The sequence below is a fragment of the Malus sylvestris genome, chromosome 6 (genome assembly GCF_916048215.2).
Source record: "Malus sylvestris chromosome 6, drMalSylv7.2, whole genome shotgun sequence".
Lineage (NCBI taxonomy): Eukaryota > Viridiplantae > Streptophyta > Magnoliopsida > Rosales > Rosaceae > Malus > Malus sylvestris.
Window position 1 is genome coordinate 24471321 of NC_062265.1, and position 25615 is coordinate 24496935.

At 34.4% G+C, this 25615-nt stretch overlaps 1 protein-coding gene, 2 long non-coding RNA genes and 3 pseudogenes across 3 annotated transcripts; 3 read left to right on the top strand and 3 right to left on the bottom strand.

Annotated features, from left to right (window-relative positions):
* Nucleotides 1-4076: 4076 nt before the first annotated feature.
* Nucleotides 4077-4831, top strand: LOC126625548 (eukaryotic peptide chain release factor subunit 1-3-like; annotated as a pseudogene).
* Nucleotides 4832-4844: 13 nt separating this feature from the next.
* Nucleotides 4845-6594, bottom strand: LOC126627079 (protein yippee-like At4g27745). Its single transcript, XM_050296503.1, has 3 exons — nt 6511-6594; nt 5876-5983; nt 4845-5191 (listed from the first exon to the last, which is right to left on the bottom strand). Exons 1-3 carry the CDS (start codon nt 6524-6526, stop codon nt 5013-5015), a joined length of 303 nt encoding a protein of 100 aa, XP_050152460.1. The 5' UTR covers nt 6527-6594; the 3' UTR covers nt 4845-5012.
* Nucleotides 6595-11272: 4678 nt separating this feature from the next.
* Nucleotides 11273-12885, top strand: LOC126627071 (uncharacterized; annotated as a pseudogene).
* Nucleotides 12886-14776: 1891 nt separating this feature from the next.
* Nucleotides 14777-16552, bottom strand: LOC126625549 (uncharacterized; annotated as a pseudogene).
* A 3631-nt stretch (nt 16553-20183) lies between these two features.
* Nucleotides 20184-20648, top strand: LOC126627081 (uncharacterized). The gene is made up of 2 exons (XR_007624882.1): nt 20184-20299; nt 20382-20648. It is a non-coding gene; the product is annotated as an uncharacterized LOC126627081 (long non-coding RNA).
* A 2260-nt stretch (nt 20649-22908) lies between these two features.
* LOC126627080 (uncharacterized) lies at nt 22909-25228 on the bottom strand. The gene is made up of 3 exons (XR_007624881.1): nt 25127-25228; nt 24838-24910; nt 22909-23658 (listed from the first exon to the last, which is right to left on the bottom strand). It is a non-coding gene; the product is annotated as an uncharacterized LOC126627080 (long non-coding RNA).
* Nucleotides 25229-25615: the final 387 nt, after the last annotated feature.

Below are 25615 nucleotides of genomic sequence, written 5' to 3' on the forward strand. Positions count from 1 at the left end.
CAAGTAAGCTTCAAGTGAAATTGATACATTACCTTATGCATCTCAATCGGTTAAAGATACCACCCCTGGATGGAGGAAAAGTATTTCCAGAGAATATGCCACATCTACTTATGAGACAGATAAGGCAAGTGAAAACGATACCACACTTCGGTACTTAGAAGTTTCGTGATTACTCAGCGGCTTGGATCTTGCAAGTCCCCAACCGAGAAGCTTCCCTCACTCGGGAACTTAGGGGAGCACTGTTTGTACCATACTTGACCAATCCCGAAACTACCAAGCACCGGTCAACGTTATACCGTCAAGGACCAAGAAGAGTTTCCCTCCAACCAGGAGGCCAATCACAGCACAACACGTGTCAACACCAAGAGGCCAATCACAGGGCGACACGTGTCAACATCAAAGGCCAATCACAGCATGACACGTGTCAAGGCCAGAACAAAGCTAGAAACTCTCTTCTATAAAAGGAGATCATTCTCCCACAATAATCCCTAATGTCATTTGTACTAAATCATTCACTAGTACTCACAAAATGAGAGCTTGAACCTATGTACTTGTGTAAACCCTTCACAATTAATGAGAACTCCTCTACTTCGTGGACGTAGCCAATCTAGGTGAACCATGTACATCTTGTGTTTGCTTCCCTGTCTCTATCCATTTACATACTTATCCACACTAGTGATCGGAGCAATCTAGCGAAGGTCACAAACTTAACACTTTCTGTTGTACCAAAGTTCTCACTAATTTTGTGCATCAACATGTACAATCCTTTAAATTTTACACAAAAAAGTTTATTACTTTTATTTCTTTACTCTAATAGTTCACTTTTATAACATGCTAAAGTGTTCTTTTGGGAACCATATGAGAAAGAAAGGTTTCCTTGATTTTATATTAAAATAAAATTGAGAGAAAACGTTCGCTCTTCATTTGGAAAAGAAAAGAAAAAAAATGAGAAATTTTTAGTGAGAGATTATAGCACCAGAAATCTTTAAGTCTACAATTCATATAAATTGAGGGTACTTGTGTCTATTTAGGTGAGGTTTTGAATATTTATAAAAGTTTTTATAAAAACTAACTTTTTTGAAATTAAGGGTTAATTTTTGGCTATATTTGATAAATTCTCCCCACAAAGAGTGGTCAAAAGGAAGGAGAAAAGAAGAAAAAAAAAAAAAGAGAGAAGAAAATAAGAAAGAGAAAAAAAAAGGAGAAAAAAAAAGAAAAGAAATTATTTTTGGTTGTTTGTTTTAGGCCCACACGGGCAAAGAAAAAGAATATGGTTAAGTTTGTTTCAGGCCCGCAGGAATTGTTGGTTGGCTTGTTTGGAATTGTTTTGTGACTGCGATTCGAGTGCTTGGACATGTGACCACTTGAGTGATAATACTTTGTTTTTGTTCGTTCATTGCTACAATTGAGATATGGAAATCTCGTCCGTTTAGTGATGGGTTCTTTCCATGCTCTTAACATTAGCCTGTCTGAATTATAACCAATTTGCCAGTTCTTTAGTCAAGTCCAGTTTCCTAGTTCGCTAGTTCGCCAGTAAAGTCAAGTCAAGTCAAGTTTGCATGCTTGCCAGTCCGCCTATCGGAGCTAGTCTGCATCTGCTTGTGCTGCAAACTCATGTCATATACTGCCATGAGTTTGATGGGGGGTGTTGGAAAATATTAGTATTTTAGGTATTATATTGTTTGGGTTTTCTTATAGGGTTTAGTTTGGGCCTAGCATGTTAGTAGTAGGGTTAGGTTTGTTCGCTATAAATATAATGATTCGTATATCTGAAGAATAAGTTAGTCACGACGTAACCTCTTGGGGTTTTGTAGCCATTCCGACATTATTCTTATTATTTTATAGTCATGTAAAAGCAATTGGCTTTCCTCCTTGGTGTAAAACAGCACCAATTCCATTATTGGAAGCATCAGTTTCAATAATAAAGGCTTTGGAAAAATCTGGTAAAGCAGGAACTTGAGGAGATACCATGATATCTTTGAGAGCTTGGAATGCCCGAGTAGCTTCATCAGTCCACTTGAATGCATCCTTTTTTTGTTAGCACAGTGAGTGGTCCACAAATCTTTCCGTAATTCAGAATGAATTTCCGATAATATCCAGTGAGGCCAAGAAAACCCCTGAGAGCCTTAACCGAATGAGGAAAAGGCCAATCTTGGATGGATTTAAGCTTACTTGGATTTGCAGCCACCCTTTGCCGAGACACCACATGGCCCAAATATTCGATTTGTGATTTGCCAAAGTCAACCTTAGTTTTCTTGACAAACAATTGATGGTCTTGGAGAACTTTGAAAACTAGAGACAAATGGTGAAGATGGGATTCCCAAGAGCCACTGTACACTAGAGACAAGTGGTGAAGATAGGATTCTCAAGTAGGGTCGGAAAAACTCATTCATCAAACTTTGGAAAGTGGCAGGGGTATTAGTAAGCCCAAATGACATTACTAAAAATTCATAGTGACCATCATGGGTGCGAAATGTTGTCTTCTCAATGTCACTAGGATGGACCCCGATCTGATGATAACCTGCCCGCAAATCCAACTTCGAAAATAATTGAGCACCAAACAACTCATCCAATAATTCATCAATTAAGGGTATAGGATACTTATCCTTGATTGTTATCAAATTTAGAGCTCTATAATCCATGCACATCCGCCAACTATTATCCTTCTTCTTAACTAGAAGAACTGGTGAAGAAAAGGGATTGTCACTAGCTTGAATAAAATCCGAATCCAATAATTCCTGAACACACTTTTCAATTTCAGATTTTTGTAAGGGACCATACCTATAAGGCCTTGCACTTGGAGGCTTGTTGCCTTCCGAAAGAGGGATTCTATGGTCATGCGATCTAGAAGGAGGTAGTGTGGTTGGTGTCTGAAAAACAGCAGCAAATTGAGATAATAAGCCATTTAACTCCGATTGCTGACTACCTGTGAGATCCCCAACCGTAGCAATCTGAGGCTCGGGTTCAATGAAGAAAAGAACTACACCAAAGGGACCCTGAGATAGCAATTTCTCCACCTGACAGGTTGAAATTGACATTGGTGAAGGTGGAGAACTAGAAAGACAATAGTGCTTCTTGCCCAATGTAAATTCCATTTGTCAAAGTCCCAAAGAATAGGACCTAGAGTTCTTAACCACTGAGCTCCCAAAACCACATCACAACCACCCAATTGGAGTACAAAGAAGTCAGAAATGTACTCATATTGTTGAATCTGCAACTTAGTTTGAGAACAACAACCCTTACTGGAAATAGCGCCCCCATTTGCAATCATTACCTCAAAAGAATTGTTAGAGTCAACCTTCCACCCCAATTGTTTGGCAATAGACAAACTAATGAAATTGTGTGAGCTACCCGAATCCAGCAACACAATGACTGGGCAATTCTTGATCAGTCCAGACACCTTCATAGTCTGAATATGTTGAGAGGCCGATGTGCCAAAAACTGCACAAGCCGTGATTTCGACCTGTCGGCCATAATGATCCTCACCATCGATATCCTCAATCCTATATTATTCAACATCCTATCAAGACAAGAAAGAGAAATTTCTTACCAAGACCGAAATAAAAGACGATAAGAAAGCAAGAAATCTCACTATGAAAGAGAGAATGGAAGACAAGAACCAAGAAAAGAAAGAGCGAAGTCTTACCGTGAAAGAGAATGGAGTACGAGAAAAGAGAAGAGGAAGAGAGATTCATTACGCCGAGGTGACACAGCCGTAAGAAATCTCTCTTCCGGCTCCTCCGGTGGCTGCCTTTGTATTTTGTTTGTAATCTATATAACGATAAAAGGGAACTAAAGAAGCAAACATCCAAGAACGCTGCTTCAGATGCCAACGGAATCAAAGGTGTAGATCAGATAAACGTACATTTTCGACCAGTACTGTAAAGGTTTCAGATAGCAAAACAGAAAACAGGTGTTAATTGTTGTACTGTGTTCCTGCTAGGGTGTATCATATCTGCATTTTTCTAAGACGTTCATTTTATTCTTAATTATCTTTCAGGTTTTGGTACATCCATTTGCTTTAAGGTTTATATATGATGCCGCGAACATATACATTGGTTGCACATTGCTTGGAAATGAAAAATTCGAGAATCTGGCACATTGCTGATTGCATAAATCGCCCAAAACAACCTAACTCTAGCACTACAAACATATTCTCTAACATTTCAGATTTTCGACTTGCCTGTCAAGGCCAGGAGGCGCACGACAACCATGTCAAGAAGACAGCAGAGCTTGCCAAGCAACCAACCAGCCCAATGTTAAAGGATTAGTGATGGCTTGATCAGCTTACTTGAAATCGAAGCTTACAGAATCAGGTAACTTTGATCCCCGCCTCCAGGCGAAAGTACTGAAAGTGGTTGATGTTTCTTATGGAGGAGAGGATGGTTTCAATCAGGCTGTTAAGTTGTCGGCGGAGTTTCTGTCCAACGTGAAATTTATACAGGAGCACAACTTGCTAGGAAGACACTTTGAAGAGGTTAACCATGGGCGTAGATGACACGCTAAAGGCTTTGGAGATGGGAGCGATTAACACACTTATTGTAAGGGAAATCTTGACAGCAATAGGCTTGTGTTAAAAGAACTCAAAGACCGATGAGATTGTTGTAAAACATTTCGACAAGGAGCAGGGAAACAATAAGAGCAACTTTCGAGATCCTGGCTGCCAAGGAGATCTAGAGGTTCAGGAGAGGATCTCACTGCTGAAATGGCCTGTTGACGAGCACAAGCGTTTTGGTTGTGATCTTAAGCTTGTCAACAACAAATCACATGAGGGTCGCAGTTCTGTCAAGGTTTTGGAGGCATTGGAGGGTTACTGAATGAATATTTCTAGCCAGCTTACTGAATGAATTATTCACATCTTAATATTCCGGTTCCAGATACAATATTCACACAACAGACACAAGAGGAATCCACAACGAACAACAACAATTGAAAAATTGTTAAGAATTTGACAAGATAAATACACTTACATTTGACATACAGATGGATGAACTTGAAAGCCTTCATAGATGCTACCAGTCTTCCTTGACTATCTTCGATTTCTCGAGAATGAATTTCCCTTCCTTGTACTTCTGTGTTTGCTCATAGGCGCGTTCATACTTCCAACCCAGCACCTCATGGCAGTCGCAGCAGGAGACATCAGCAACCGTGTGCAGACCAGTCATGAGGTGTCTGTCTTCTTTTGGCCCGACTGTAATGTTCATTGCATGTGAAAACAGAAACGCTCAACCATTTCTACCCTATGATTTAATAAAATAGATAGTCGAATCATGTTTCTTGCAATCTACTCATCATACTCAAATCCTGAAGACTATCGTTTATACACACAATAACCATATGAACACAATGCAGAAAATAGAAACTCGCAACCAAACACAAGACAACCACTCGGCTCCTATAGATAACCGAGTACAAATTGAATCTTCATTTCATTTTCAACATGCAAAAAGGCAAAATCTTTATTCCTCATGTACTCCAAAATTCCAAATGTAGTGAAAAGTAGACACCAAATCATCCCAAAATAAGAACAGAGATTCGAGATTCGTTAGGTAATTGAGTATGAACTGAATCTTCACTTCAAATTAGGAAAAAGCTAAAATTGTATTCCTCATTTACTCCAAATGGCAAATGTGATGAAAAGTAAACACCAATTCATGTCAAAACGAGAACTGATGATCGTTAGTTAATTGAGTATGAACTGAATCTTCATTCAAATTAGGAAAAGTCTAAAATTGTATTCCTCATTTCCTCCAGTGTAGTGAAAAGTAAACACCAATTAATTTCATTGTAAGGACCGGATTTTTATTTACCCAATAAGCATAACGAGAGGCAATCAGAATATCCACAACAACTTGATCAAAGTAAAGTTGTTCACCTGAAAGGCTTTCGAAATGACATCGTCGTGAAGGGCAACATGGTTTCGGCAATTGCAGCAGCTGTACAACCTCGGCCCAACCAATTCCGCCATCGAAAATCGAGATTACTACGAACAAGAACAGACCCCTTAAAGCCAAAATATACAAAATCAAGACCCTCTCCTTACAGAGCATCCAGCAATCAGCGTAACTAAGCAAAGAATCAAAATTACAAAAATTCAAGAGTAACAAAATGCTTACCTTTTTAAACCAAAAGATATTGGTCTATATGATTTTGGATATCAACTAATCTTGTACGCAATTTCCGTTGACAGAACAAAACAGGAGAGTGATTACGTGAAGAATCAAACAACTTAAACCATTGATTAAGAGCAGTAATGGTGATCAGTTAAGCCAATAATTGCACAAAAACCCAACTTCTAAAACCACCACAAGATCAGAAACAAGGTAAAACTAAATCACAATAATTGGAAATGAATCGTGGCTTAAAAATAAAACCCAGAATTTAAAAAGTGAAATTTTGAAACTTTTTCATTAATTATAAAATGGGCAGTGGAGTGATCACCTGAAAATACACAAGATATTGAATACGTGAAGATTAAACGGATGGATTAAGATTGATTAAGAGTTGTACCTGACCAGTGTGCCATGGTGACTTTAGAGAGAGAGAGAGAGAGAGAGAGAGAGAGTTTAATCGTGGTAGCAGTAAAGGAGAGATGCGTCAGTCTTTGGGTGATGGAGTGGATTCTTTTTCTTTTTTTTTCACGTAAACATCTTATATTAATTTTATATAAAAAAAGAAAGATAAAATAAAGAATATAAGAGAAGGGGAGAAAAGGGGAGAAAAGGGAATGGAAAGATGAGAAGAGAGAATCATACCCCTATGTCTTATGATACGAGGTTATTTTAGGAATGATAGTGGGTGGAGAAATAGGGTTTTAATTTTGGGGCACTTTGATTTAGGTCCAAAAAATTCAATTGTTTTTTAATTAGATCCAATTTTATTTGATTTTCTATTATACATGTTTTGCCCCTCGAAAATATTTTTTTTTAAATTCTTTAAATTTGAATTTTTAAAATTTGAATCTTCAAATACCTTTATCTACCCGTTTTCTAATTAAAATGACATTATTACAAATCTTAAAAGTTTATCAAAAATTAAAAGAAACATTGCCAGAGGTAGATAAAAAATAAATAAAAAATTTGTGATGTAGATAGAATCTATGATAGAGGTAGACCATGAACAAAAACCTATTGTATAGATAGATAATACAAAATAATCTATGATACAGATAGACTATGAACAAAAACATATTGTATAGGTAGATAACACAGTTAATTTGTGATATATAGGTAGATAAACACAATTAATCTTAGATAGATTATCAACAAAATATGTAATATATATATATATAGGTAGATAAATACAATTATTCATGATACAGATATAGTATAATATAAAAAGATAAAAAAATAAAATAAAATAAAATAAAAAAGGACAAGTGATATAGCTAGATAAAAACCAAAAAAATCGTAAAGAAAAATGATATTGAGGGAGGAAACACTAGAGAAAATGCTAATTCGATAGAATTTCAAAAGTTATATATATATAGGAGAATGAAGCCATAAAAATTAAAAATAAATTTAAAAAAAAAAAGATGAGACGAAGAACCCAAAACACAAGATTGACTAATACAATTTTTTTTTAAACCAATCAAATGTATATTGATCATCCTTATGAAAGGAGAAGTAGAAGAAGAATATTATGGTAGAAGATTAGTGGGCAAAATAACGTGGGAAGAGAAAGATATTGTGAGGGAGAAACAAGAAAAGAGAAATGAACGGTTTGGGGAAGGAGAAGAAAAAAAGAAGATATAAATCCCTAATCCTATAATTAAGGATCAGATTAACATTAATTACAAACTTAAAAAACAGTAATTACTTAATTGGTCAGTTTAAGGGTAAATTTGGCAAGAGAATACAACTACGCTTATGTGGACAATGAATCACTGGACCTAACCTAAAAATTAAACAAAATTGGACTATAACTAATAATGGCTCATAAAATTGGACTCATATTAAGTTTCTCCTTTAATTTTTTTACTTTTGGTGGTGGGTGGGGTTATGACGTGGGTGAAGAAATAAGACATTGGGGTGGGTCTAGTAGCCTATCACACAGAAAACACCAAACAATGAAACCTTAAAGAAGCTACAATCTTTGTAGCTACTGCCTCCGCAACATAGCTCCTGCTCCATGCCACGATCAACACAATATGTCGCCCCCTTGATCGCTTGCGAGTGTCCCATTCTTGAGTAAAAGTAAGGTCGCATCATCCTCCCAGGACCACCACAACAACGATCGCGGCCACATGACATAGGAAGTCCACAAGAAGAAAGATCCCACATGCAACATAGCTAACAAAGACGAACATCAGGAAGGGCCAACAAAGGTGATGGTGCGAACACCCAAGTCCCTAAATTCCGCAACAAATTGCGAAAAACACAGACGGTAATCGATCGAACTTGTAAATGGATGGGAAGATGATGAAACCCACTGATGAAGATGATGGGGAGAGATGAACTGTGGGACATGGAAGAAACTAGTGATTTGGATTTGGGGTAAAGCTATGAAATCAAAGGCAAGAAGAGCGGTAAAGTGATGATAGCTACCACCGACCCTAGCCACGACTATGGCCAGCGACGACAAGGAAAGACTAAAGATATGTCATTTCACCTAATCATCTCCCACATGTCTTTTTACTTAATTCTAGTTAACTTTTACAATTTTGAAAAAAAAAAAGTAACCAAGGTTAAGTGAAATGACACATGATAGATGATTGGGTGTATGGTGGGCATACACTATAGTTTATGATTGTAAGCAAAAATGCTCACTTAGTCATTAGAGAAATTTCAATCATCTAATCTCAATAAAATAGTAGAATTACGAGGAATGAGTTCATTCACATAATAGTGAGAAGGACTTTCACCGAAAGAGAGAGAAAGGACTTTCACCGACATTATTTATATAGTTTAGCATGTGTATAAGTTATAACAAATGCAGCTACAGCTGCACACACGAAGGCAACCAAAAACTTCAAAGTAGAACTGGGAGGGCTTCTTGGGGATAGTATAGCTTGCTATGGAAGGTGAAAGAGTAATAGCTGCTAAGAAAACAACAGAGATTTTGAAGTTATCCGAGGAGCCCACATCATTCTTCATAAACAAGATGATTACTTTAAAACATTCTAGACTACACATTTTTCAAAAAAGTCTCATCTTTCTCTCTTTAAAACTTTCTCTGTGAAACACAATTCTAATAACTTTTGTCGCCAGCCTTAGCCTTTGGCTTTGGGTGCCAGAGGCATCCACCCCTCATTCTTTCCTTCCTTCCTTCCTTCCTTTGGCTTTGGGTGCTAGAGGCATCCACCCCTCATTCTTTCCTTCCTTCCTTCCTTCCTTTCTTCTATCTTCTCGGTTTTCTCTTGAGTTTTCTCGGTTTCTCTCTCTTTTGCCCTTTCCCTCTTTTTCTCCACTCTCTTCTTCTTTGTTGCTTTCGCCTTTTCCAGTTTTCTTAGTTCCTTTTTTATTCTTGGTTCTCTCTTAATTTTAATCTCAGTTTTCCTTGAGCCAAGCCCCCAACTATCCCAGACTTCAAGCCCCTTGTCCAGCATTTTTCCTCTGCTTTTACTGCTTTCTGTATTTTCCTCCCCCCTCCCTAATTGTGATGCTTCATCCTCATCCCACTATGTGCTTGGATCGGCGGGCTCCAATTAGAAATTGGATACCAGATTCCCTTCTTTCCCTCAATTGGCATGCCGGACCCTATCGAGGCCAAATGCTGGGTATTTTACGTACCCTTTAGCCTCACTCTCTACCCATACGTTACTTTGTTTGTATATATTTGCAAGGGTTCGTGAAGAGGACTTGGATCTGATGTCTATTTTCTCGGTTCAGAGTTTTGCTTCCTCTGAGGATGTGGCGGTGGCGGCTGTGTGGTATTTGTTGCTAGAGAGTAGGGTTTTGTTGTTTGTTTTTTACAACCTTCGTGCCTAAGCTAGTGTGGCTCTTCCATTGTTTCTTGGGTTGTCGCTTGGGCCTTTTACTTTGTCTGTAATTGTCTACCCGATTCTTTTTGTGCCTTGTACTAGTTTTTAATGTAATGAAAATTATTTTCGTGATTAAAAAAAAAAAAAAAAAAGATTACTTAAACCTTCAATATATCTCCATGGCTGCAAGGCCTTTTGACTTGCCCGATTATACGACTACCAAGGTCCTTTTAAAGGAAAACTAACCAAAAGGGCTTGAAAACTTTAACTTTTAACCAAAAACCACATTGTAAGTTTGTTTAATAGTTAGTACAAAGCTTACTTTTATATCAGCCCAAATAAAATAGCCCAAACAAAATGGTGATTTGTCAATTTTACCCCTAATGGATTTGGTTAACCTAACTTAATTATTCTGTTAGATTAGTTAGTTTGGAGTTAGTCGAACCTTATAAACTAATTGAATTTTAATTATTGTAGAACAGTTGCAAAGAGTTTTTCAATTTTTTTTCGAATTTGGTTGAGTGGTTTGAGTAATGCTTGCCGACAAATGTTGAGAGCGCATTTTGAAATCGTGATCGCCGTTGTTCTTCGTCCCTGTTAGGGGGATTTTTCTGAAACAAATCTTTGTTTCAGAAGAGTTTCGCAGTGGTTGCATATTTTGAGATTCTATCGAATCATTATCATTGGTGTTGTTCGTTGTGGTTGAATATTTTCATTGGAGTGATCGTCTTTCATATTTGGTTAGATTTTCGTTTGGAGATAATCGACACTGTTTTTGCAGTTTTGAATTTGATTTTGTCGTTTTTTTTCCATGTAATATGCTTAGCTTTTTATTTGACTTATATATTGTTGTTGATTTGTTAACAGATTAGCAGATTGATTCCAATTTTTGAAAATTTCAGTAAGTAGTTTCTTATTTCGAAGAATCTCAGGTAAGTTTTGGTTTGTTTTGTCTTTTATTTTTTGTTTTGTTTATATTGTATGTTGTTCATCTTGATTTTGTTTTCATTTTTCAGAAATTTATTATGAATTAATTTGTGTTCATCACATTTGATGTTTTTAACATTTTTAAGAAATAGTGTGCTTTTTTTACTAAACAGTGGATATTTCAGTTTACTTTTTATTTTTGTGATTATTGTGTTTTATAAATACTGTTATTTTTGTTCACTTTGTATGTATATTGTTTAACTAATAGGTACTGATTTGTTTTACAAAGATTAGAATTTAGTTTTGAAACAGATTAATAAATAGTTGTTGTTTTTGCATTTTGTTGTTGTTTATTGTTATGTGCATAAAAGATTGTGTATTGATTTGAATTGCTTTGTTTTTTTTTTTTTTTGTTCAATAGTTATGGAGAATGGTAAACTAGCTCGGTTTACACATGGTGGTTTATCCGTTGTTAGTTCTATTTCATCAACTTCTACTTTCAATTAGATTTGCATTGATCTTTGTTCTAGGTTTAAGGGTTTGAGAGTTGGTTGTTTTGAGTTGCGATATGCTTTGAATGAAGATCCTAATTGCCTGTTAGATTGTGATGCCGATGTTATGAATATGTTGTTGGGAAATTCATTGTAGAAATATTTGTTATGGATAAATGTGATGGTTCTATGGTTCAGTTACCTACTGAAAGCATATCTTCTTCTTGCCGTACATCAGACTCTATGATTGTTGCTAGTGAAAATGATCATTTAGGGAAGTATGGTTCTCATGGTGTGCACAATTATATGTCATGTGAATGAGATAGTTACATAGAATCTGAGGGGTAAGTTTTTAGGAGAGGCTGTTTTGATTTCCGAGATAAGTTGAAAAAATTTTATGTTGAATGTGGTTTTGATTTGAAGTATTTGAAGAATGATAAGAACCGCATTAATATGGAGTGTTCTAGGAAGGAATCTGATGGTTGTCTTTGGCGTGTGTATGCATCCAAGTGTGATATTAATGACTTTTTTGTTATTCAGAAGTTGCATAACGTGCATACATGCAATGGTATGATTCGAAATAAGAAAAACAAAGTTGTTGGACGACAGTTTGTTGCTTCTCTCATCAAGGATAAAGTTTAGTCAAATCCTCTTATTAAACCGAAGGAGATTATTTCAAACTTAAAACAGTTTTATGGATTATATATTGATTATTCTACTGCATACTTTGGACAACAAATGGCAGTTTTTGAGTTAAATGGTGATGATGTTGATACTTACAAGTTCTTGCCTTAGAATGTTGAATCTGCCCGTTCAAGCAATCATAGATCTGTTTTTGAGCTTGAAGTTGTACCGGAGAGTAATAGATTTCTTCATTTGTTTATTGTTTATGATGCATGGATAAAAGGTTTCACGATTTGTCGCCTAATGTTATTCATTGATGGTACTTTTATCAAGAGCAAATACAAGGGAACACTTCCATCTTGCTGTGCAAAAAATGGCAACGATGGTGAGTTAATAATTTCAGACTTTTATATTTGATATTATTTGTTTCTGTTTTTTTACTGTGCAAAAGAAACATATCTAGAAATAGTTTAAGAACAGTTTAAGAAATAGTTCAATCAATCTCATCAATAGGTGATACTTGACTATATCTGTTTCTTTTTGTTGTGCATTGGTCTTTGATTTTATTTTCAAATAAAGGAAAAAAGTTGCAGAAGTAGTTCAAACAGAGTTTAATAAATAGTTAAATTACAGTTTCAAAAGTAGTTGACATTTGACAGTGCATTTTCACTTATGTTGTGCAGAGATTTTTGAGGTTGCTTATGCTATTATTGATTCAGAAACGTTAGCAAATTGGAGATGGTTCTTGGCAATATTATCTGGTATATTGAGGCCTCAAGGGAGGATGATCACATTTATGTCGGATAGACATGATGGTATATTGAAGAACATTCGAGAATTCTTTCCCTAGCGTCTACATTCATTTTGTATTGTTCATTTGAAACAAAATGTGAGCACTTTATTTCCAAAGGCTGCTGGTGAAGGACCTAAGAAGAAAATGATGAATTTGTTGGCAAATTGTGCATACGCATGTACTCCATCTGATTTTGATGATTGCATGTCGGAATTCAAGGATAATGGGCAAGAGCATGTGAAGAATTTTTTGTGTGATTTGTCAAAAAAGAACTATGCTATTGCACATTTTTCTGGTAAGAGATGGGGATCAATGAGCAATGCACTTTCAGAATCTTTTAACGCCATGGTGTCGAATAGTCGTTGCATGCCACTTATGGATATTTTTGAAGACATGAGAGTTCGGTTGATGGGTAGTATGGTTAAGAAGAGAATATTTGGTCAAAATATTCATACGATTTTGTGTCCAAAGAAAGAAAATGAGATGAAGTTGATATTGAAGGAGGGCATGCATTGGAGGATTAGTCGTTCTAATGCGGATGTTTTTGAAGTTAGGACGAAGTGGAATTGGTTTGTTGTTTGTCTGGATGATAGGACATGTTCTTGTGTGCAATAGCAGCATAATTGTTTTCCATGTTCTCATGCTTTGTAGGTATTGTAACATGATAATCGTGATGTTTTTTATTACGTTGATGATTACTGGAAAACAAGTTTTTATCGGAAAACATATCAATTTGTCATGCATCCATTTTCAGATTTGGAAAAGTCGAATGTTGATACTATCATAAATGGTGTAATGTCTCCAATTACAAAGATTTCGTCTGGAAAACCAAAGAAAATTAGGATCAAATCTACTGGGGAAATCAGTAGGAGTAAGAAGACTGTCACTTGTAGCAGGTGTGGATGTTCGGGACATAACGAGGTTTCATGTAAAGCTGTTATACAAGATGGTTGATTTGCTATATAAATTTTGGCTTTTTGTTTTTTTTTTACAAGGCACATTCACATAAATCAAAATAGATTAAAATTTAGATTAAGTCATGAAACATATATATATATATATATATATATATATATAGTTGTGTCAATTGTTTGATAATAACATTCGTAAACCATAGCAAAAGTAAGCTTGAACATTAAAAAGTACATCCACATCAAAATTACATATAATGCTATTTTTTATTCTAATGTCCAATGCTTGTCAATTGTTGTGAGATTTTGACATATGCTTCTTGTTCCTTTGTCCAGCTGAAATCATGGTTCATCAAATCCATGAGGATATCTTTCCTTGCTTTTATGACTTGGTAATCTTTGATACGTCATTGAACTTTCCGGTTAGTTGAGAGTTAGTCAATGAAGCTCATCATGTATAAGCCGCAATCTAATCTGATTTACAAAGAAATTCAAGTAAATGATTAAGAGTATTAAAGTGAAATAAAGTGTGTGGTATAGAGTAGTTGTTTAAAAAACAAACTATTTCTATAACTGCATCAAATTATTCATATTGTTTCTAAAACTGCAGTAACACAAACTATATATATATATATAACTAAAATGCTTTTAATTTTTTTAACGTACGATGTTAGTTTCTGTTGTACATATGTTCTGTCTTCTTTGACTTAGAATTCAAAGTCACTTTTGATGGAATTGATTCTCTTCATTGTGGCTTGAGTTGAATCCATAACATTTGAATTGCTTATTGATTTTCTTGCTTTATCGAGCCAATATTGAATAAAGTGGCTCTGCAAAAATTTATAATGTAATAATAAGATGCTTGTTTTCCATAAATATGACAGAGTTTTTGGTTGTGCGTTTTTGCTTACCACTATTAATGCATTTTCCTAGTAGCAATAAAAGTCCAAATCTTCATCTGTTGTGCTTTGTCGAAGAGAATTGTAATGAATCATTTATGCATTTTCCCAGTAGCAATCAAAGTTCAATGCTTTGTTCATTGATGTTGTGCTGTTGAAAAAGCAAATCATCTAAAATCATAATTACAGATTAATTGTGTTGGAAAATATTAGTATTTAGGTTTATTTTCTTTTTTCTTGGAGGACTCGTTTCTTTGTTCAGGAGAAGGAATGACATTATCTTCTTCTTGGTTTATGTTGGAATGCTCCTCTGTTGGTTCCCCAAAAGGTATAGCAACAGGAATCTGCTCACTTGGTTCAGCACAAGGAATACCACCACCAATCTGCACATAGTCACACATTAAATAGCTGTTAAATTACATAATAATGTCATTGTTTCTTAAACATTGTTTATTAAACTTTAAAAGAGAATCACACTAGTTCGTGTAATAGCATAATATATGTTATTGTTTATAGAAATGCTAAGAGAAACTATATATACAACGTGAAATCTAAACTATTCCTAGATCATTATTATGACACTATTTCTGAAATTGTAAACTATCAATATTTCTAGTATGACATTATTTTCTGGATTTTGTATTATTACATTATCCATAGATCACTATTTATTGAAATGCACTTTTCTTTTAGACTGCAAACATGAACTCTTCAATAAATTTAGAAACTATTGTTGGAGTTGACACTATTTATGTTTTATATAAATAACACTATTGCTGGATTTGTTGTATTAGAGATTATGCAGATTTCATTGTTGATACAAATGCAAAGTTGAATTATTATTGAACTTCAAATTTGAATTATTTCGGTATGATTATGAAGCCACTACTTCTGAAACTTTAAACTGTAAAGATCACTATGTTATGAAACTGTAAAGTGCAAAAATATATTGTTGATTGAAATACTTTTATTATTGGTCCTTACCTCAATTTGTTCAACTGGAATATCTCTAATTGCTTTGTGGATTTTGGTTATGTCTCATCTTCCAATGGCAGGAACCATGTTTTCTCGTCCGCTTATTGTCTCCACCAGATTGGTGTGAAGACAAATCCAATACTGCATGAAATAAGAACTTTAAATTACTTTCTTGTGGAATTTATAAGACATAGTTCATGTTTTTAAAATATAGTTCTTATTTCTTACCAAAATAAGGGTAGTGCATCCACTTGTTGTTGTTGGTTCTTCTCCATTTATAGGGCAGCGCATCATCTTTTTCTTTGATTTGTTAATCATCTTGAACAAGTAGTCCCTCACACCTTTTGCCCAGTTGTATTTGCTGATTTGGTCCAATGCCCCACAAATTGTTATGAAGCTCCATGTGATGTATGTTTCGGAGGTTGCAAATAAGAGGGATTGTAGGAGATGCGCACATATGATTGAAGTAATAGCTTTTGCCCTTTCAGGAGTTTCATCTTGGATTGATTTTTGGTATGCTTCAAGAATGTCTTCTTTTTTTTCACTATGTTTTGGTCCGCGAAATATGTTTTGATAAAGTTATCCTTCATGTTCTTTGTGGATTTGTTTGTGTTTGGTAGTTCAACTCCTTGGTTGTTCAATCCAAAGATTTAAGCAACATCTTCACTTGTTATTCCTCTTGGCTCATGATCTCCTAATTTGAACTTTTGTTGCTTGGAGTCATGGCATTGTATAATCTTGATCAAATCCATATCAGACTTCTTTTTTCTTTCCGTTGCAATGATTTCATCATCCATGTAAAACTTCAGACTCCAAAATGGTGTCTTGCCCAAATGATTACAGACATCATGGCATTGTTGAAGCATTAGCTTGTACAATTGAATTGAATTTGCAAACCCAAAAACATTGCATTTGTATTGCACATAAGATGTTGGAGCTCTTTTATTCTTTTTCTTATCTGAACTCTTTACAGCGAAAATCTTCATTCTTGGTTTCTTGGCTCTGTCCATCTGTAAGAATAAACATAGTTTAATTATTACAACTATTTTTGTACCTATATCAAAATATGCCACAATTTTTTATTATGAAAGTGAACTATGAAAACACACTAATTCTGAATTTACATCAAAATAGGTTACAGTGTTCATCAAACAGAACAAAAATAAAACTATGTTGTTTTTTAAATTAGAACAAAACTACACCAGAGTACTTTGTGATACTGAACTAAAAAAGTAAGCTATTTAATGATCTATATTTGTATAGACCACACTATTTATCAAAGTGAACTCGAAAACCACATTTTTTTACCAAAGCAAACTGAACTATTTATCAAAGTGAACTAGAAAACTACATTTTTTTTGTCAAAGCAAACTAAACTATTTATTGATCTATATTTGAATAGATCACAACTAGAAAACCACACTGGTTCTGGATCCACAACAACATGGCCACACTATTTATCAATCAAAATAACTCAAAGTACTTACAAAACTTAACTTAAAATACTGAAGTATTGATGGATTTACATCAGAATAGGGCATACTATTTAAGAAAATGAACTAAAACACCACATTGATTCTGGATCCATACTGTTTAGCAAACAGAAACAAAAAAACTACATTATTTATCAAACTATACTGTTTGTTGAATGTACAAATTATTAACAGAGAATCACACTAGTCCGTGTAATAGTGTAATATATGTTTATACTAGTTCATGAATGCATCCCAGATTATAATATTTCCGTACACTTCAATTCTATTACAAATGAAGCAAATTGTAAACTATTTCATAAACACTGTTTATTGAACTTAAATTTGTGAATTAATTCGTAAACACTGTTTATTAAACTAAAACACCACTGGAATAGAATTATATTTAAGTTATTTAAGCAAAGCAACCAACATATGAGGGCAAGAAAATACTATTTAAAGGTTATAAGAAAATGAGCAGTTATCAAAGTGAAGTAAAAATATACCATTTTGCAGAAACATTGCTCATTCAATGAATTCGGAGCATGCAAACTTACATATTACTGTAAAATCATTGAGAATATCAGCAATTTTGTGGTACGTACCTCTGTTGCTTTTATTTCCCAATTTTTTTTGTGCGTTTTCGTCTGAATGCAAATCAGAATTCTCTAAACTGGAAACATAATTCATTTTTTTAGAATCTCAAACATGCAAATGTACATATGTAGTAAATTAAAGTAAGAAATCATCAAGAATATCAGAATTTGTAGGTTTGTACCTGTGTTTGTCCGATTTCGACTCTGCAAATATACAGTTCGAATTTATTCAGTGTTTCGTCTTCAAATGGAGTTTTTGGGTTGAAAAATTCCGGATTTGATGTGTAGATTATTGTTTGAAAACTTGAATCGAACTTGAAAATGCTTTAAGATCTTGACGTTTCGAGCAATGGAGGTTTCGATTTTTTGGTACGGTGTGAAGTGGTTGGTGAACATTAATGGTGTTGGAGGGATGATGAATTTTAGTAACTGCAACATTGGCTAACGGGCCTGGGTTAGGCTTCGTTAGGGGCAATTTTGGAATATTAATTGTATGCAGTTTGGGCTTTTTGTTGAGCCTGTGTGTTTTAGTTTTTGTAGGGCCTGAGATAAAAGTTGTGTCCTTATAATTAAAATTTAAGTTATTTTTATTAAATAATAGTTTATGGTGGTTTTTCATCAAATAAAAGTTAGCCCAAGTTAAAGCTCCCTTTTTATAATTATTATATTTCATTTTATATTTTTTTGTCCTGTAACATTCATCCGACCATTAGACCATCCTCAATGGGGTAGGGTCCCAAACTTTTGATCGGAGGTTTTTTGGATTAATTAAACTAACATCCCCTTAAACTTATCGAGATTTTATAAAATTTTCTCATGTTTTAAATATTACACTAACATTTTTAAAAATTTTAATTAATTTACACATAACCCCTTTGACCCAAATATAAATAAACTTTTATAAAGGAAAAGAAAAATCAAAACAATAATAAAATATAAAAAAAATCCCAAGCAGCCAACTATCTCCCCTTCCCCCAAGGGTGGAGCTACCTAAGGCCTAGAGGGGGCATCCACCCCCACTCAGATTTTTGGGCGATGAAAAAAATTGTCATGACAATTAAAACAACAATTAAAATTTTGATTTTGGTTCTGAATATTCCTCGTTTTCTAACCTAAATCAAACTCAATTGAACTGGGGGTTTCATAAATAGAGTGGATTCAACCGATGAAGTATCATAATTTGATATAAAAATTTTACTCTTAAAAGTATTTTATATGAATTTACTTCATCCATTCATTTGTGGCATTACAATTTAAAATTTAACTTTCTAATTTGGAGATTTTTCATTGTACTTACCCTCAACAACTTAACACCCATTATTTTACTTGGTTGTTTTAGGACGCCCCCAGTCAAAAAATTTTCTAGCTCCGTCCTTGCCTTCCCCACTGCTTTGCCATGGCTTCCTGCAAACCATTCCTTTTATTTCACACCTACAGCCTTGTCTCTAACTGGGCTTCTCTATCCTTATCTCTATTTCTCTCCCTAGAGTAGTTGCAGAAGCGTAGAGATCTTGATGGTGGTTCGAATGAGTGAGGCTAGTAAAGCCGTGGCGGCTGGGTTTGGAGCTGGAGGAGCTGCTTCTATTGTACAATCAGAATCAGATACCGAAAGCACCTTGAATGGAAGGCCCTGTCCATGGCAGCTATTTAGTTTCCAAGTCTTATGTATCTGTTAGGCCCCAGCCATTTCTATTGTTGCTTTCTTAACCCAACCCAAATTGTGACCGAAATCTATATCAAAATTCAATCTCCAACCCAATTCTTTAAGTGAGCTTTAACGAAAAGGGTTTGGGCAAAGTTTTATTTAATGAAAAACTACCATAAACTATTATTTAATAAAAAAGGCTTAAATTTTAATCATAAGGACACAAAACTTTTATCTCAGACCCTATAAAAACTAAAACACACGGGCTCAACAAAAAGCCCAAACCGCATAACAATTAATATTCCAAAATTGCCCCTAACGGAGCCTAAACTAGGCCCGTTAGCCAAAGTTGCAGTTACTAAAATTCATCATCCCTTCAACGCCATTAATGTTCACCAACCCCTTCACATCATACCAAAAAATCGAAACCTCCATTGCTCGAAACGTCAAGATCTCAAAGCATTTTCAAGTTCGATTCAAGTTTTCAAACAATAATCTACACATCAAATCCGGAATTTCTCAACCCAAAAACTCTATTTGAAGACGAAAAATTGAAAAAATTCGAACAGTATATTTGCAGAGTCGAAATCGGACAAACACAGGTACGAACCTATAAATTCTGATGTTCTTGATGATTTCTTACTTTAATTTACTAAATATGTACATTTGCATGTTTGAGATTCTAAAAAATGAATTATGTTTCCAGTTCAGAGTATTCTGATTTGCATCCAGACGAAAACGCACAAAAAAATTGGGAAATAAAAGCAACAAAGAAGAAACAGAGGTACGTACCACAAAATTTCTGATATTCTCGGTGATTTTACAGTAATATGTAAGCTTTCATGCTTCAAATTCGTTGAATGAGCAATGTTTCTGCAAAATGATATATTTTTACTTCACTTTGCATGCTCCAGAACATCCGCGAGAGGCTGCGCGGAGACTCCGTCGTTTTGAAAAAGAAGAACACGATGATGAAAAGGTCTGTCAGGATCCATGCGGAGAAGACGGACAACAATGCCTACCTCAACCTCGTCCCCCTCTGTGGTACGTTCTTTGGCTCTATTTGTGGTTGTTGATTTGTTTGTATTCATTGGTTTTCTAATTTGTTGTTGTTTTTGGGATTTAGAGCAACGTCGGTCTGATTTTCAGAAAGGGTGATTTGAAGGAAGTCAGCGAAGAGGTTGGCAAGTACAAGGTAACCGAATTCGATTTCCTTTTTCGTTGTTCGAATTCATGATATTATCAATTTTAATGCGTTTTAGTTGTTGTAGTGATGTAAGATGCTTATTGTGTCATAGGAAACTATAATCTGTATTTGTTTGTTGTGTAGATTTCAAATTGGTATGAAATTTAGTGTATTTATGATCAATGCGAAACCCAATTTGTTGAATTACCCGTAAGAGTAAATTATGGAGGTTCTGCTATTTTTGAATATTTTTAATTCAACAAGATCCTTTTCATATATGATTATGTACATGGTTAAGAATTTGGTGTCCAGTGCAGAAAGAACCTCAAGGACCATTCGCAAAAGCATATGGAATGTCCGGGGAGTGCATCCGGAGAAGGAGCATCATCGGCTATGCCAACATTTGGCAGCAGCTAGGTTGAACATCGTAATGATTTGGTGACGGCTTTGAATTTGTTTCTCTCTCCCTCTGGTTTTGCTACTTATAGAGCACCTGCTGCTTGCTTACATGTACCTATATCCATTTTTCCGACTAATGTACTATGTTTAATTGATCGGAGACATCCAAACCATCTTTTTTTTTATTTTTTATTTTTTATTTGTACAAACGAGCCATTACAAATGATTATAAATTTGGAAATGATTTCCATACTCTCATTTTTCCCTTCCTCTGTTGGATTCAGGACAAACATGACATCTTTGAAAAGTCATGTTTCAATCTAAAGTTCAAAGTAGCATGACAAACTGAACACAAATAGTACTATTACTATTTTTTAAACTGAACATTGATACTATCACTATTTCTCAAACTGAACACAGATATTATCACTATTTTTTAAACTGAATACTGATATTATCACTATTTCTTAAACAGAACACTAATACTATTATTATTTATTAAACTGAACACTGACTATTTCTTAAACTGAACATTGACAATTTCTTAAACTGAACACTACCAATTTCTTAAACTGAACATTGATACTATCACTATTTCTTAAATTGGACACTGATTATTTATTAAACTGAACACGAATACTATCACTATTTCTTAAACTGAACACTGACTATTTCTTAAACTGAACACTACCAATTTCTTAAAATGAACACTACCAATTTCTTAAACTGAACGCTGATATTATCACTATTTCTTAAACTGAACATTGATACTATCACTATTTCTTAAATTGGACACTGACTATTTATTAAATTGAACACGAATACTATTACTATTGCTTAAATTGAACACCGATACTATCACTATTTCTTAAACTGAATATTGACTATTTCTTAAACTGAATACTGACTATTTCTTAATCTGAACGCTAATACTATCACTATTTCTTAAACTGAACACTGATACTATCACTATTTCTTAAACTGAACACTAATACTATCACTATTTTTTAAACTGAATACTGATACTATCATTATTTCTTAAATTGAACACTGACTATTTATTAAATTGAACACGAGTACCATCACTATTTCTTAAATTGAACACTGATGCTATCATTATTTCTTAAACTGAACATTGACTATTTCTTAAATTGAATGATGACTATTTCTTAAACTAAACACTAACTATTTCTTAATCTGAACGCTGATATTATCCCTATTTCTTAAACTGAACACTGATACTATCATTATTTCTTAAACTGAACACTGATACTATCATTATTTCTTAAATTGAACCCTGACTATTTATTAAACTGAACACGAATACTATCACTATTTCTTAAAATAAAAAGTGATTATTTCTTAAAACTGAACATTGACTATTTCTAGAACTAAACACGAGTATTATCACTATTTCTTAAACTGAACACTGGTACTATCACTATTTCTTAAATTGAATACTGACTATGTCAGTTTAATAAATAGTGTAGTACCTATGACAGTTTCATAAATAGTCAGTTTAATAAATAGTGTAGTACCTGTGTTAGTTTCATAAATAGTGAGTTTAATAAATAGTGTAGTACATGAGTCAGTTTCATAAATAGTGTAGCATCCGTGTAAGTTTCATAAATAGTGAGTTTAATAAATAGTGTAGTACATGTGTTAGTTTCATAAATAGTGTAGTAACCGTGTCAGTTTCATAAATAGTCAGTCAGTTTAATAAATAGTGTAGTATCCGTGTCAGTTTTTAAATTAGTGTAGTACCCGTGTTAGTTTCATAAATAGTCAGTGTTCAGTTTAACAAATAGTGATATCTCTCGTGTTTAGTTTTCAAAAATAGTGGTATTCAATTTAAGAAATAGTGTACTATCCGTGTTTAATTTCAGAAATAGTCTATTTAAGAAATAATGTAGTATCCATGTTTAGTTTCAGAAATAGTACCCATGTCCAGTTTCAGACATAACCATTTAAAAAAAAATAGTGAGTGGAGAAATAACATTTCAATTATTTTGGTTCAATTTCAGAAATAGTGTGTATTATTTTGCTATAGTTCCAGAAATAGTGTGGGTTATTTTACAATAGTTCCAGATATAATGTGTTATTTTGTCCGGAAAGCAATATCAATTTCGGATGCTCAAGCTCTAATTTGTACACATAATTCAAAACCTGTGGAAAGAAGAAACCAGTTTGTAGAAGACATTTCTACTTGTTACATAATCGAATGTTGTATATAAGACAAAACCTAAGAACCCCAAAGAGCTAAGAACGGCCACAAGCACAAGGTTAAAGGCTTGCCTGTTGCCTGTATAGCTTCACTTCTCATGGAGGTCCAATGTACCCCACAAGAACTGTTCGTCATGCGGCATGGGATGCATTAGATTTGCTTTTCCCGTTGGCGGATACCCTCGGCATCTTATAAGCCTGTTGATTGCTATACCCATTATGGTCATTCCCCTTCCTCTTCAAGCATGTGCTTCTACTCCACTGCAACATGTATTGTCAAATCAAATTTCATCACAGTGCCAATCAAGATACACTAATTCACACAGATTTCAGTACCAACTTTTTCATCATTTCTCATCAACCAAGCAGAAAAATAAAAAACAAACAAATTTGATTCGATTTAGTTTACTAGTGCTAAATCGTTAAAGCACTAACCACTAGAGGACCATTCAAAGATGAATGGATGAGATGGAAAATATACAGAACCAAAGTCTCCAAAGCATATGTTGAAATCAAAACATGATGGCACCAAGAATTCGGCTCCCATAATAGCACTTTGCCTTAATTAGTATGCTACTGCGTTTGAAAAGATGGTCTTTGCCAATGAGGCGATCAACCCATGCAATAAGAAGCACCATGGATATGTTTAGGGAAGCCAAATAACAAGGGACATAAATTCCAAAAAATCACAAACCACTCAGATCACCAAAAGCATACCATAAGATCAAAGTAAAACTATGACTTGAAAAGGACAGAAGCGAGAGAAGTCACCACTCCACAGAGTACTACTAATTGAATACCATTCAAGATTATCGGTTATAAGGCAAAAGTCAGCATATACTTTCAACAAAAGACTTGAAAAATAAGTTTCATTAGACAACTCAGAGCTTCCATAAAAGAATCCGATTATATGAATGAAATCTGGTAAATCATTCAATTCATATGTGACAAATTGAACTTCATTTTCATTTCAGCTCTGTGTGAATGACTCCTTGCTCATGAAAGCATAGCGTACATAGCTCTCCTAACTGATTGAAGGAAATATCGACCCCAATATTACAAGCTTGACTTGCCACAACAAAAACAAATAGTCTTTGCAGAAGAAAATCAAAAGTTTTTTAAATAGAATCAAAATAATGACTAATGACATAGACACGCAAGTAATAATTTAATTCAAGGGAAATGCAAGTTACACAACATAAACTCAACACAAAAACTTTACTAGACATAGATGGCAGCGTCAACACTAAGTTGTAACTTATACCTATCATCAATCTAATAAAATTAAGAGGTAAAAGCTAAAAACCTCTGCCCGAATCCATTGGACATCTTTCACCATAAATTAAGAGGCAAGGACATCGCAGATGTCATTGGCCAGCGCCTCCTCAACATTCATACCACCCAAAGCAGTCAAATCAATATCTCCATCTGGCAGATACGTCTTTAGAGGTATAACTAAATCGCGGCAAGGTAAGTTTCAGCTCCATACAACAAATTAATCTAAACAAACAATTTATATGCAGAATTCAACTTCACCCAAATAAATTTTCATGCCCAATTCATAAACTATACATACAAATATATCAGAAATTGGTTGTTTTGTTGCTCAATAAGCACAACAATTTGAATAAAAAAGTCAAAGACAAAGATTTATACCTTTGTTTTCTGAGATTTGTGCTCAGATCCTTGCCAATATTAGATGCATGCACATAAATATCTAAGTCTATAATAACGTGAAACAAAGAAAAGAGATGCACAGGTAGAAATAAAATACAGAGTAACAACTTCAATCTGAACAATCGAGACGGTGAATTTCCGATCGCAGTTGTTGTCCTTGCTTAGAAGATCTGCAACAGAAGCCAAAATGCATCTTTTTAGATGCTAATTGCGCTTAATCGAGAGACCAAAAATGGTAGAAAGATCGCAGAGATGAAGAGAGAGAGTGAAAACAATTGCTTAACTTTGGCTTTTTTGCCGATGGTGAAAACTCCAGGTCATTTTCTCATCTTTACAGAAGAGAGACAGAGTGAGAAATTTTGGAAGAGGGAGTGACAAAATCATACCATTTTGCATGTCGGAGATCCTCTGCGATTTTGATAGAGACAGAGATGGAGCTGCGATGCGAGATTAGAAAGAAAAATGGAATGTCTTGAATGCCAGGAAGAAATGAGGGAGAAAGAGAATAGCAGAGAGAATGAGAGATCCATAAATGAAGGGAGATATTAGACGGATGTAGGCTTTGCAATAGGGGTGGGTTCAAAAAACCGAAAAAAAACCAAAAACCAAACCGAACCGAAACTGAAAAAATCGAACCGAATGAAAAAACCGAACCGAATTGAAAAAACCGAACCGAACCGAATTCTTTTGGTTCGGTTCGGTTTTAGTGATCTAGAAACCGAACCAAACCAAACCGAACCGAATTAATTAAATTAATTTTTTTATTTAATTATTTGTTTTGGATATTATTTTCTAAACCCGATTTGTAAGTTAAAATGTGCTAAACCCAATGTGTTGCCAAACTTTAAACTCAAAATATTAAAAAAAGACCTATA

Coding starts and splice junctions, on each gene's coding strand:
- LOC126627079 (XM_050296503.1), bottom strand. Junction 5,192..5,875: donor TCATTTCGAAAGCCTTTCAG/GTGAACAACTTT, acceptor TGAACATTACAG/TCGGGCCAAAAGAAGACAGA.